This window comes from Rhinopithecus bieti, unplaced genomic scaffold, assembly GCF_001698545.2.
Source record: "Rhinopithecus bieti isolate Rb0 unplaced genomic scaffold, ASM169854v2 scaffold_35538, whole genome shotgun sequence".
Taxonomy (NCBI): domain Eukaryota; kingdom Metazoa; phylum Chordata; class Mammalia; order Primates; family Cercopithecidae; genus Rhinopithecus; species Rhinopithecus bieti.
Window position 1 is genome coordinate 59544 of NW_016815913.1, and position 12791 is coordinate 72334.

General features: G+C 39.3%; 2 protein-coding genes across 5 annotated transcripts in view; one reads left to right on the forward strand and one right to left on the reverse strand.

Moving 5' to 3' along the window:
• NBEA (neurobeachin) overlaps positions 1-12791 on the forward strand; it is a 274737-nt gene that overhangs the window by 46354 nt on the left and 215592 nt on the right. For 3 of the 4 annotated variants that reach the window (XM_017854162.1, XM_017854160.1, XM_017854159.1), the window contains exon 3: positions 1840-1976. Coding sequence is in view for 2 of the 4 variants with exons in the window: in XM_017854160.1 (XP_017709649.1) it covers positions 1840-1976 (137 nt within the window). In the remaining 2 variants the exon portion in view is untranslated. Of the gene's footprint in view, positions 1-205; positions 999-1839; positions 1977-12791 lie in introns of those variants that run through there. The other variant, XM_017854161.1, reaches the window with a different exon arrangement.
• MAB21L1 (mab-21 like 1) lies at positions 3392-6354 on the reverse strand. The gene has a single exon (XM_017854163.1). It carries the CDS (start codon positions 5321-5323, stop codon positions 4244-4246), a length of 1080 nt encoding a protein of 359 aa, XP_017709652.1. The 5' UTR covers positions 5324-6354; the 3' UTR covers positions 3392-4243.

A 12791-nucleotide genomic window follows, 5' to 3' on the forward strand; every position in this document is an offset into this window, starting at 1 on the left:
AATGTATAACTTTGTTTCCAGTGTGAACCAAATCACCTATCTCACCTTGCCCCAATCAAGAGTAAACTGCATAGATTTCTTCAGAGAGAAAATAGGAAAACTGGCATCCAAGGGAGCGTCCTGGTTGCTTAAGGGTTAAGGGAGCGGTTCGAACCGGCCCGAGCGTTGGGGGATTCGGAGGAGGGCGCGGAAGGCAGGAGGCGCCGCCAAGCGCGCGCACAGACCCTCCAATAAACACAAAGGAGGGCCTGGGGAATAGAAACCCAAATCCACTTGTAATCGTACAAGAGATTCGGGCGTAATTACTTGAGCAACCTAGATTAAGATTGATGAGCCTTTAAAGTGGTGCTTCAGATCGACTGCCTCTCCCTTTCTAAAGAAAAACCTTGTGCAACCGAGGTGGACCCCGACTCCGCTGGGCAGAGGCCGAAGCCCAGAGTCCGCGAGCCCCGGGGGCTTATCGGAGGATCGAGAGCAGTGAAATGAAAGACAGGGCTGTGCGTGGGTCTGGCCCAGGCAGTCCCGACAGGCTGAAAGCTGACATTGTCACAGTTTGCTCCTTAGCCACCCCCTTGTAATCGCAACAGAAGCCAGCTCAGCCCTCTGTGTTCCCGCAGCCTCGGGAAGGCTCGGCTTTGTGCAGGACGGTCGCAGACTGGGTGTGTGCTGCGCCAGGGAAGGCCAACTTGGCCGCGTCTCCCGAGGCCGGCCCGGCGGGGGCTGAGGGCGGTGTCGGCGCGAGGGATCTCCGCCCGGAGGGCCGAGGCCTAGCGGCCGCAGAGAACCTGACTTTTTATTGCCTCTCCCCGACTGTTATTGTGACGCACTTGACTGTATGCATTTGAGGGGAGAAGTGGAAGGGATTATGATGCGCCCTTGCTACCGACAAATGAATGGTTGTATCCGATCCCCACGTTATGTATAACGTTGTATCGTGTTTCAAATCCAGGATTGCGAAGAATGTCTCCCTTTGGGGAGACTTTACAGGAAACATTTAGGTAATATCCCATTTGAATTCATATTCTATATGCTTTGTAATTCGTGATTTTCAACCTTAACAGATTGAGGGAATTCGAAGCAAGCACCCTGGCAGGCACTTTTAGTGAAGCTGTTTCTGCAGTTTCAAAAGTTGAGAAGTAGCACTTTCACACGGTTTTTTTGAGAATCGTTTTGTTCAAGCGTCTTACATTTTCATTACTTTTGATATATTCTCTGTGAGAAAGTGACTAAGATTTTCGTTCTTTTCTACATACGAACTTTATGTAATGTCCGTATGCACGCGTATGTGTGTGTGTAGCGCGTCTTAGGAGACAGATATTAGATTAACCTTCCTGCAAGAGGCAAACCGCTCACAACAGCGGAATTTATCATTTAGATCCTTGCCCCCTTCTCGTTCTCTCGCCTCTCCTTGGGGAGCGCCGCTGCTGAGTGGAGCGGCTTCGCGCGATGGCTGGTCTTGGGGGCAGTGCTGACTGCCTAGGGTCTCTGGAAAAGCCAGTGATACTCAGTGGAGAATTGGGACATTTGTCCGTTCTGCACTTTTAAGTAGGTTAATGGCAGCCCCTCACCAACCATGTAGGATTTCTAGATGGAAATTGAGCGGTATTCGGTATCCTGACCTTCTGGGTTTTCATACCATTTTTTCTTTCTAGTCTTGTTATAAGGTAATGAATAAAAGCTAAGTAGTTCTTATCTTACATGAAAAAAGAGTTTTCCGCATAATACAGGAACCATTTTTTCTAGTGCATCGTTACCAATAAAAACCTCTGGTACCCTTCTGGGAGGGAGCAGGAAGGGCCGCAGGGGATCAGCCTGACTCCCCTTATCCTTGCCTTGCAGGCCCAGTGGTTCTCAGCACCCCTGCCCAGCTCATCGCTCCCGTGGTGGTGGCCAAGGGGACTCTCTCCATCACCACGACAGAAATCTACTTCGAGGTAGATGAGGATGATTCCGCCTTCAAGAAGATCGACACTAAAGTGAGTTAAAGCGATTCCATGTACGGTACTGGTGGCTTTGTGGCAGGAAGTGGTTTTCAATTTTGTTTGATTTTACCTGACAGTGGAGGAGGGGAGCACATTCTCCTCTTTCTCATAGAAAATAAAATGAATGAAATAACATGTTCACTTTATGGAACTGAAGAATATATTAATGAAGTTAAATCCTGTATTGCCAGAGCATGCACATTTTAACAGTTTTTCTGTGAGTGCCTTTGTTTGCGCTTGGGCAGATTTGGTAGTTAAGCCAATTGCTCCCAAGTTCCTGGGGCCCAGAATCTCAGGCTCTGAGGGCTGACTACGAAAGGTCTTAAGAAATTTCTTATTAAGATCACTTTTAATTTTCAAAACTTTAGATTGAAATGTGATTATTGAAAAGTTATAAGGAAACTGGGGGGAGAGCCATTTAGATATAAATTGATCTCCATTAGTACACCCATTTTGTCCATCTCCTGAAATAAGAATGGGGTTTATATGTGGATTTACAAGGAAAGCAACTGATTCTCTGAGCTTTGATTTAAAATATATATGCTGGCGCTCAGATGTTTAAATATCGTATTCTTCTTTGAGTATAATGCTAGAAAATACATATTTGGACCAGTTAAATGCAGACTTATTAAATGTTATTGTGTAGATTTTAAACACCAGAGTATTAGAGTAGCTCTTTCTCAGCACTTTCTGAGATCTATTTTAATGTTTTAACTTTCATGTTACTGTGCAATTTGCAAACTTCTATTCTGGGGTTAAGAATTCAAGAGCATGAAGTGTCACACTAGAAATTCTAGCATCATTTTGCAAAAAAAATCTTCCTTTATTTTCAGAGGCAGTTATTCTGAAATAGTCAAAGACAAATGCTCCCACAGATCCATAACTTTATTGTTTTTAATTTAGATATTGATATAAAATGTAATAAAATAGTATTGGTAAACTAGAGCTAAAATCCAAAAATTTACCATCACCTGAATTAACTAACTTAAGGCCCATAGGTGATCAGCATTTTCAGCACTTGTTGACTACTAAACTATTCCAAAGGATAGTCATGGGACTTCTTTTACTTCCAGCTCCAAATGCAGTTTTTAAAATAAGTCAGTCATCTCTACTGTCATGATAGACTTTTTTTCTTATATTATCAAAAATGCTACAAGAAGAGCAAGCTTTCAAAGGTAGATTTAAATTGTGTCTGTTGTAGAAAGGAATTGTCTTGCAAGTAAGTTAGAGACTGAGAGTAGATCATTATCTTATATACCTATACAGAAAGAGCTTTTCTCCAATGTTTTATTTTTAAGGATTTCATTAGCATATTTCTCAAAATGTTTAAGATATTCAAGTGGGTTTGATTTTCAAAATGCAGCATTGCATCTTTTGATAGGAAACAATTTTAAGTGAGACACGACAACTTTTATTTTACTTCATTTATTAGCATCTAATTAAATAAAAACCAGCAACAAATTAAAATCTAAATCACAAAAGTAATTATCCAGTGTATTTCAAGTGCATTTCTCAAATATATAATTCAGATATTCAAGCGTTATTATATAAGCTGAATTCAAATTTCTTTGAATATATTTAAATAACATTTCAAGTATATTTATGGAATGTTAGAAATAGAACAAGCAATATTTGAAACAAAATGTAAACTTTTTAAAGTTCAGACACTTTCAAAGACAGAGGAAAGTACCAGGAGGAAATCTACCTTTAAATGATAACTTTGTTAGTGGAAAATGTCTGGAAGTATCAAGAATGGCAATTTAAGTTCTGTTCACCAAATCACAAACACCAACATCCACACTTTCAAAGACAATGTGAGATCACCATATTTGTTACAAATCAAAATATACATTACAGTTTCTTTCAGATGGCATATCCAAATCGTGTTTACTCACAGGCAGATGCACCTAAATCACCAGGATTGCTATAATCCTTTGATAGTTAGGCGGAGTGTTCGTCGCGGTCTTGCATTACAACCGGGCTGTTTACGGAGTGTTACGGTGCACTTTTCAAGGGAGATAGGAAATCGTGTGGCAAGAAGTCTTCTAATACTAGTGGCTTTGGGTTTTCTCCATCCGCTTCCCCTACTTTTCTCCCCGTGTGGGGTGGGTGAGATGATGTCTAAATATTGTATTATTATTCCTTTTTAAAGGAAGAGATTGTTTACACTGCGGAGTGGAATATTAGGAATTGAACAGAAGTTTACACTTAATAAGGACTTTGAGAAGGGTAATAATTTCGGCTCGTGATTAACTCATCCTCTAAAGTTTTTCCAAACTTTTCGGGTTGGTCAGGATCTCTCTTGCCAGTCGCCACGTTTGTTTGGCAGCGTTTTCCAGAGCTGAGTGAGGTTTGCCTTGAAACAGATCTAAGTTCGGTAGAAAGTAGTGAGGACACCGCCGGCACTGCAGGCAGGAGATAAGTTGCAGCAAAATCCCGTTCAGCCGATCACCCAGGCAAGACTCGTCCCAGTCCGACTCCCGGGGATGCTTTTCACACTCGTAGGAAACCAGAGTCTTCATGTGGTAATTGTTCAAGGGCTGGCCAGGCAGTTCAAGGTGACGATCCCTTAAGGTTTTGAGGATGGAGAGGCACTTCTTTCTGCAGCCCCCCATCTGCAGTCTGTTCTCTGCCTCTGCGAACTGCAGCACCCAGGCGTCGCTCTCCGCCGAGCTCTGCTTGCCGGCCAGGGAGTGGCACTCCTTGGACAAGAGATTGAAACCTTCCGCCTTGACCTCCGCCACCCGGTTGGGTCCCGGCCAGGGGATGTGGGGAAGTGGCCAGTGGGCAGCACTCCTCGGCCAGATCCCGGTGCATTTAAAAGCCGGCGTGATCTGCACCACGTACCTATCTCGGATTCTCAGTTTCACTTCGCTGGTGTCTGCCACCATCTTTACCACATCCCTGTAGCTACATTTGTCTACCGCTTGAGCCACCAGCGTCTGAAACCTGGACCGGATTTTGCGCGCCGAGAGGTAGCCGGAGGCGGTAATGAATTCCACCCAGAGGGACATGCTTCTCTTGCGCCCGTCGCTCAACTTCAGCACCGCGCAGCCGGGCAGTGAGCCATCGTCCACGAAGTTGAACACCCCCATTTGGTTGAGATAAAGCACCACTTCAAATTCGGTGGGGGAGATGACCTCGAGGCCCTCGTAGCGATTGTCCATCTCGTTGAGAGAGCTGATGAACCGCGGCTCCTGCACTTCCACTTCCTTCAGTACGTCGGAAACTACTTTGCAGACTTCCCGGATAGTTTTGGCAATGGCAGCTTTCCTGGCTTGGCATTTTTCGTTGTAGTATTTATTCAGATGGTAGACAAGCTTGGCCTGGGCCGCAATCATGTTGGGGCAGAGATCCGGATTGTACACCGGAGTCTCGCAGTAAGCTGTGGGATCCAATGCGGCTGCTAGAGCTGGAGCCAACTTCGGTGGAGAAACGGGCCGCAGCGCTCAGAAATGGATCAAAAATGCTTTTCGGAATTGCTGCAGCGTTGGTTTCCCTGCTGCTGCTGCTGCTTTTCCCTTCCTTTTATCTTTGAGCCCAGCCGTTCTTAAAGTGAAAGACTGTTCTCCCCCCCTCCTTGTCTCTCTTCCTCTTTTAAAGAATCCTTGTGTGAGAGAACCGCATGGAGAGATCACCTTCTCAGGAATAAAAAAAAAAAAAAAAAAAAAAGTTGCGCTGAGACCCAGCAAAGCTCTTCCAGTAGTCAAAATAAGCACCCCTTTCCGTATTTATTTACGCTTTCCCGTAATCATTGTGTGTGCAGCACTGTTAATCAAATGGAGGAAAAGTGTGCTGAAAGTGTGTCCAGGGTGAGTGTGCGTGTGTATATGTCAGAAGAAGCTGCTGTTGATTTGTCTAAGAGCCCAGATGCACTCGTGTGGAAATTATAAAGGCAGGGCCAGGCAGGCGGGCGGCCAATCGCCACTGGGCTCGTCACGACAGCCTCCTTCAGCTCCAACCCGGCTAATTAATCCCCCCTCATGGATATAGGCACACAAACTAAAGGTAGGAGGCTGCTGCCGGCAGAAAACCAACCAGGCCACCTAGACAGTTTGGAAATCAAGAGGAATAGCTCAGCTGTGGTACTACTTGAAGCATATTGACATTTTGAAAAGACTTGGCAAAGCAGCTCTCTTCTGTGCCGAAAACCCTGCTTGTCTTTTTACCGCTGAAATGCAAATACAGGTGTATTAATGCGCATCCATCAATTAGTGATGTAGACGGGGTTTTCTAAAACAAAATCACTAACTTGCATTTAGAGTAAGATAATTAATGCCTGTTAATCCTTGGGGTCTTCTTAAATGCAGGTTGAAAGTTTGTTCATGCAGACTACTGGCATATGGAAGTTCGCTTTAGATGGAGGAGTACCTGTGTAATTTTCTCATTCTGGATGTTCCTATATGTTAAAATGATTTTTTGAAACGTTATAGAGGTAGTATGCTCTTTTTTTACTTATGTTTTTTCCTTTTTTGCATTTGTTGAAAGGAATCTGAAAATAATTGCTGAATGTGTTAGATGTTCTACCCCCGTTTAAGTTAGGATGTTTAAAAAATATTTGGTACATCCCTCTGCCCCACCAGCTGCAGTCTTTGCACTTTAGTAGACTTGACCAGCATTACAAGCAGGACACAAAGCTATATATGCACTATAGAAACATTTGAAAAATCAGTTGTCTCTGGGATGGAATTTTAGTTCATAAAATTCACGTGAGATCATAGAAATCAAGCCTCCTCACAGATGACTATCCTGAAAATTTGAAGGTTTAGGGGTTTCTGGCTTGTTTACAGATGTATAATTAAGGATATATCTCCTGTCTTAAGTGTCCTTAAGTGGTGACCTAGCAGTAGACTTCTAATTTTATACTATTTCATGTGATTTAATTAAGGGAAAATGGTTAACATTTTCAAAGAAAATTAACTTGCAATCATCTAGGAGTCATTTTGGATTTAAACATCATTTTGAAAACAAAATGAAATCATTTCATTTCTGAATTTTGGAACCCGGAAACAGTAGAAGGAAATTTCTTTTCTTCCTAGTTGGTGGTCCAGTTGTGTCCTCAAAGTACAGGAAACTAAAGAAATACTACTTAGTGGTTATGTCGTGGTTTTTAAACCTAGGTGGATTTTTTAATTGTCTACCTTTAATTTAGATGCCACGTCTTTCCAATTAAGAATATTTCCAGTCAAATCCTATAACTCCCGGTAGGTAACAGGTTTGTAGGCACTTTCAGAGCCACTTTTAATAAGATCTTGTGCAGGGATCGCACTTTTTACTTAAGTTTTTTATTTTTGTTGGTGTGTTTTGCACAGGTACAGCATCACAAAGCCACCTATTATTTAATTTCTCCTTATCCAACAGTGATAGATTACAATTTAGCTGAAAATAGCATATTACATTGGGTTGCGTGGCACCCATCTACTTTATTTCCCAAGAACCTTCCATCCCCTTAGGAGCAGGGCTTGGGAACACCCAAAAAGCCCCTCCCCGCTTTGCCGTCGTCTCGGGTGAATGCACTGCTACCTTTTGGCAGTTGGAGGGGAAACGCATCAGAGCCCGAGAACCTGCAACCGCCACGGCGAAGATGTGCAGTGGTCTCTGGGGAAACGCAGCCTTCTGCCCTCACCCGGAGCGGATGGCCCTGTACCGTCCGCTCGCCCTCTCTCTAGCTGCGCCGCATTCCCGTGCCCTCTTACTTTCCTCTCGGGGCTCAAGATCGCTACGCTCTACTTCTGCGTGAGCTTATTTGAAAACCTTACTTGGAGTGCCGGGTTACTCTCCACGTCTGCTCCAGGCCACGCTGTGCCCACGCACCCCTCAGCCTTGACCGCCCACGACCGGCCCAGGTGTGGTCGCAGCCAAGCCCCCGCCGCGGGCCTCTGCGCCCTGCGCTCTCTCCCTTGAGTTCAGGCCCTCTGAGATGCTTGCCCCAAAACCTCGCCCCTTGCCTTCTTGGGCCACCTGCAGAACAACCCTGGTTGTCAAGGACCTGAGACAGCCGAGGACGGGGAGTCCCCGGGGCTGTACGGGGGACCTTGAGTGGGTCTAACGGGAAGGATGCGGGCCTGCGAGGGACGCCGGCCGGGTCTGGCTGGAGCCAGGCGCGCAGGTGGCGCATCTTCGGGCTCACTGTGCAGCTTAATTGGGTTAAAGCGAAGCTAAACACCGAAGCACTTCGTGCAAACTAATTGGTGCAACCAGCTCCGTTTCACTAACGATTTGTACTTTGAGAAAGAAAAATGGATGGTGAGAAAAGGTATACTAGGAAACTCGTTAGATCTAGTGTTCCAGGAAAGTGAAGTCATTTAGTTTCAAGGACGCCAGGACTGTGTTTTCTAAGCTGCTTCCTTAAGCATCCTTCACACCCGGAGCTGAAGGTGATTTACATAACATAGGATTCACCGGTCCGCGGTTATCACTGTGGGTGAACTGGGCGCCCTGGATTGAATAATACTCTAGTGCAAGTACTGCTTGTTGCTGCAACACAGTGATTTTCTATTACACTGAACACGTGAAATGAATTGCCTTCTGTAGCTGAATCCTTTCAGTGATCTTAGATGCCCCTCATTGTTGAAGCGAAAATTAAGCTATTCGGAGAAGTGTGTTTTCCATCCCCGAAATTTTGTTATGGAAATGACCTATAGAGAGGAATTACAAATAACAGTATATTTTTGTGCAATTCAGCCGATTTTAATCTAGGCTTGGGGGATATATTTATTTTATGGGAGTAACATATTTAACTATTTTCAGTAAATTTTAAAAAATATCATTTGACCCATTAAACTAGTTATGTCAAATGATTATGCAGTACATCGAGATGGCTTAATATACATTTATGTATTAATGTGAAAAGTTTTTTTTAAAACTCCAGTTATACCAGTCTTGCAATATTTTTTGTTGAAAATGTAATCTTAGTGCTACTAGAATAAAATTGTGTGTGTGTCATGCTTTAGGATGTAAATACTTAATTATTTTCCGTGGTATGCATGCAGACATCTTTGACATGACCTAATAATAGAATGATAATTAAGGAAAACTGGCCTAATTGAAGGAAAAAAATCTCAAGAATCTCATGATGTAATGATAGTTTGAAATGCTTATATTGAATGGTATTTAGAATTTTAATGCCTAACTGACGTTTACATTTCAATTACTTAGTTTATGAGGCAGGCTTCATTTAAAATGTACCAGTTAGAAAATAATAATAATAATAAGGACACAGCACACCATTATCATAAATGTTAGTAGTATTAGTGAATATAAAATAATTAAATACTGTGATCCTTAACACTTCGAAGCGTTCGAAATAACAATAGCAAAACAACTTTTCCTCAAGTACTATTTCCTAAATAACTTATCTCCACTTCTGTAAACCTGCTTACTTATATGGGATATACAAAGTAATTCATAAATAGTGTCATTTTAAGCTTAAAGAAAAACTGTTATGTTGAGAAATACAAGAATGCAAAATTTTTTTCTTTTAGAAAAAAACTAATTTAAATTTGAATTGCATGTTCATAAATCTCAGCAATTGTAACCTTTCATCTGGAAAAAAGTTATCTGTTAAAGGATATGCACATACATGTTAAGTGCTTACATAGATATCGTTTGGTGTTTTTTCATTATCTGTTAGCTGCTAGTCTATTCACAAGTATTCATGAATTTAAAGTTTTATTTTTTTAATATGTGCTTATTACACTGGGGAGATAAAAAGAATATGAAGTTGAGTTTATTACATTATTTATCCCTACTGCTGGAGTGGCTTTGAAGGCTCATTGTAGGCATCTGATTTCCTTCCCCCTTCTTTTTTTTTTTAAATGCACCCAGGCTATTTCAAGTGTTTCATTCTGCCAGACACAATATATTTCTTTTTTTACACTAGAGAAATTAAAGACAGATATTTGTGCAGGGTTTTCTTTATGTGTCACATTAAATAAAGTAAAATAGAGAGAATTTTTCTGGTAATCTAATTTGATGGCATCTATACCTTTCTTCCTGTGTGATTCTTGGTATAAGAACACTTGAGACAAAAAAATAGCTTGAAAGCTTTCAAGGTTTCAGTGATTTCTTAAAATAATTATTTCGTCTTTTAATATCAGATTTATTTCAAAGTCAAACAGAGGATTGAGGTCGCTGTTTGAACAATTTAGACCCTATTTCACTTCTTCAACTAGAACATTTTGAGAATCATGGTTAATTTTTTAAAATTGTTTATTCTTCACTTGACTGATGAAGGCCTTTGCCTCAGTTTTCTTCATCGCCCTAGTTCACATATAGTCACATTTGTAGTGAAGAGTACTGTTTTTCTCTACAGTGTTGCTTAATAAACTTGATATTGGTATTAATAGGCTTTTGAAAAGAAAAGTTATTTGAGATTAAAAATGGAAGTTGGGAGTATACTTCTAAGAACTGACCACCACTGCTTGATTTGCAGACTTGAAGTAATACTGGATAACTCTAGCCAAAACCTTTCTTTTGATAGAAAAAGAAATTTGAAGCCCAGCTTATTTTCATAATTGTCTCTGTTTCCTCACTTCATTTGCATGTGTACACAGAGGTACAGGATGTTTTCAGTTGTATCTGCAAACTGAAAAAAAAAAATGGGGGAAGGGAGGTTATCAACCTAAAGAATTTTTTATTGCTCCGCATAAATTGTGATCTCTAACCTTTTCCAAACATTGAAGGACAAGTCATTCATTTATTGAGTATTGTGTAGGAAATACGGATTCCAATAGTCTAATTTCTCACAAACCTTTCAGAAAGTTACTATTATCTTTCTAATAAAACTAAAATCTTTTTGTTAGATTTCAGCTTATAATTTTCTTGTGATATTAAGAAATATTCAGACAGGATAAATGGGCTCACATGATTCTTTTCTATATGAATATATGAAAGGTATTTCCGAACCCATAACATATACACAAATGTATGATTTTACATACATGAATTTACATATATTTGTGTATATGGCTACATTTTTAGTACTCTTAATATGCTATATTTTTATTGCATTTAGAGAAAACAAGGAAATCAGATTTGATGAGTGTATGTTAATCCCTACATCTGAACTAGGTCATCTAGGACTGCACTGCTCTCATTACTGTTTCATACTGTATGTGATTAAGCCACTGAAAATATTCAACATGACCTTGAGATTAGAATATGATACATAGATAATCAACTTCCAGTGATTACATGTCTAAGATAACCTTTCCTATTTTTAATTTATAGTTTTGGAGCTTATTTTTTAATGAGCAAAGTAATTCTGCTAAACTAAGATTTATTTTTTTAATGATCACTAACTGGAGTAATAATTTAAAAGGATAATTACATCAAATAGAAAACGATTACCTTTTATCATGTATATTATATGCAGCTAAAATAAATGGTTTATAGAAAAAGAAAGAAATTATCTTATAAATATAAATTTTCTTTATATCTTCTACATATAAGTATAAGAGATCAGCTATCTGAGAATATAATACGCTATATAACATTTCCAGTTAACATTTCATTATTTTCACTTTGGTAATAATATACATTTTAGTACACCAATATGTACTATTTCTTGAAAGCACACTTTTCATGTAATGATTTGTCAAAAATATCAAGTCTAAAGTAATACTAATGAATAGTTAATACTTTTATATTCATATATCCTTATCCATTTTATTATCTCAATATCCCAGTCAAATTAGAAGGATGAACAGCATAGTTTGTAAAATGTAGTGTTCCTGATTTAAAAAAAAAGTGGGAACCTAGTGAAATAAAATGTATAGCTTTGTCTTTCTGTGAAATGTATTTTTTTAAGTTAGGTTTTTCAATGTATAATTTGCATACAATAGCATTCCATGATTTTTCCATATGATTGTGCCATTCTATGAATTCTGACAAATGTATACCATCATAGAAGCTCTACCACACATGTAGAACATTTATATTACCACAAAAATGTTTCTTCATGCCCTTATTTCGTTACTTTTATTTGGAAATTTTATGATTAATGTATAAATGTCTGAGTGTTTTAGTTTTACATCAAAAGGTCTTTAGACTGTAACACCCGTTATTTATTTCCCCTAGAATTTACTATTTTATCATGCTTCCAATTAAAGACAAGGTTTAATCAAAAAACACTGACACAGGCAAAGTATAAAATAATATTTCAGATATATAAGCAATATGTTTATAATTTTTATTTTATGTAAAGTTGTTTAATGTATGTGACTAATTAATACTTAGTAGAAGATTCATTTTTCAAAGAAAGTCCTAATATTTAGTGGCTAACGTGAATATATGTGTTAGATTTATGAATCGGGTTTACAGTTTGCACATCAAAATATGCAAGAAAGAAAGGGTTTCTCATATAAGTTAGCAACATTGGAGGCATATTTGTAATGTTTCTAGCTTTATGTCACTAGAGAAAGAAATGTCAAGATTTCTCAATATTTTTACTTTACATTTTCAGTAAATTAACCTTCCCTTTGAGTGGTAGGAATTGAGGCTAAAGAGTTTATTAGATCTAATATTACTTAATATATGCACATTCTTGGGACATATGTATAAATATACATTATCCTAATTTGTATAAATATACATTATTATGTAAATTTAGATGGTTACAAATACTCTAAACCAAGACTTATTAAATTATAGGAGTGAAGACATTGATAATGATGCTTTTTCAAATATTTTGTCTTTTTACAACTTGGAATAGTACAACTAGTCTTTTATTTCTTCCCCTAAGATATACAAATTATTTAAATGCTTTCTGTTTTATATTTTTATTTGGCAGTTACAATAGAAATTTTA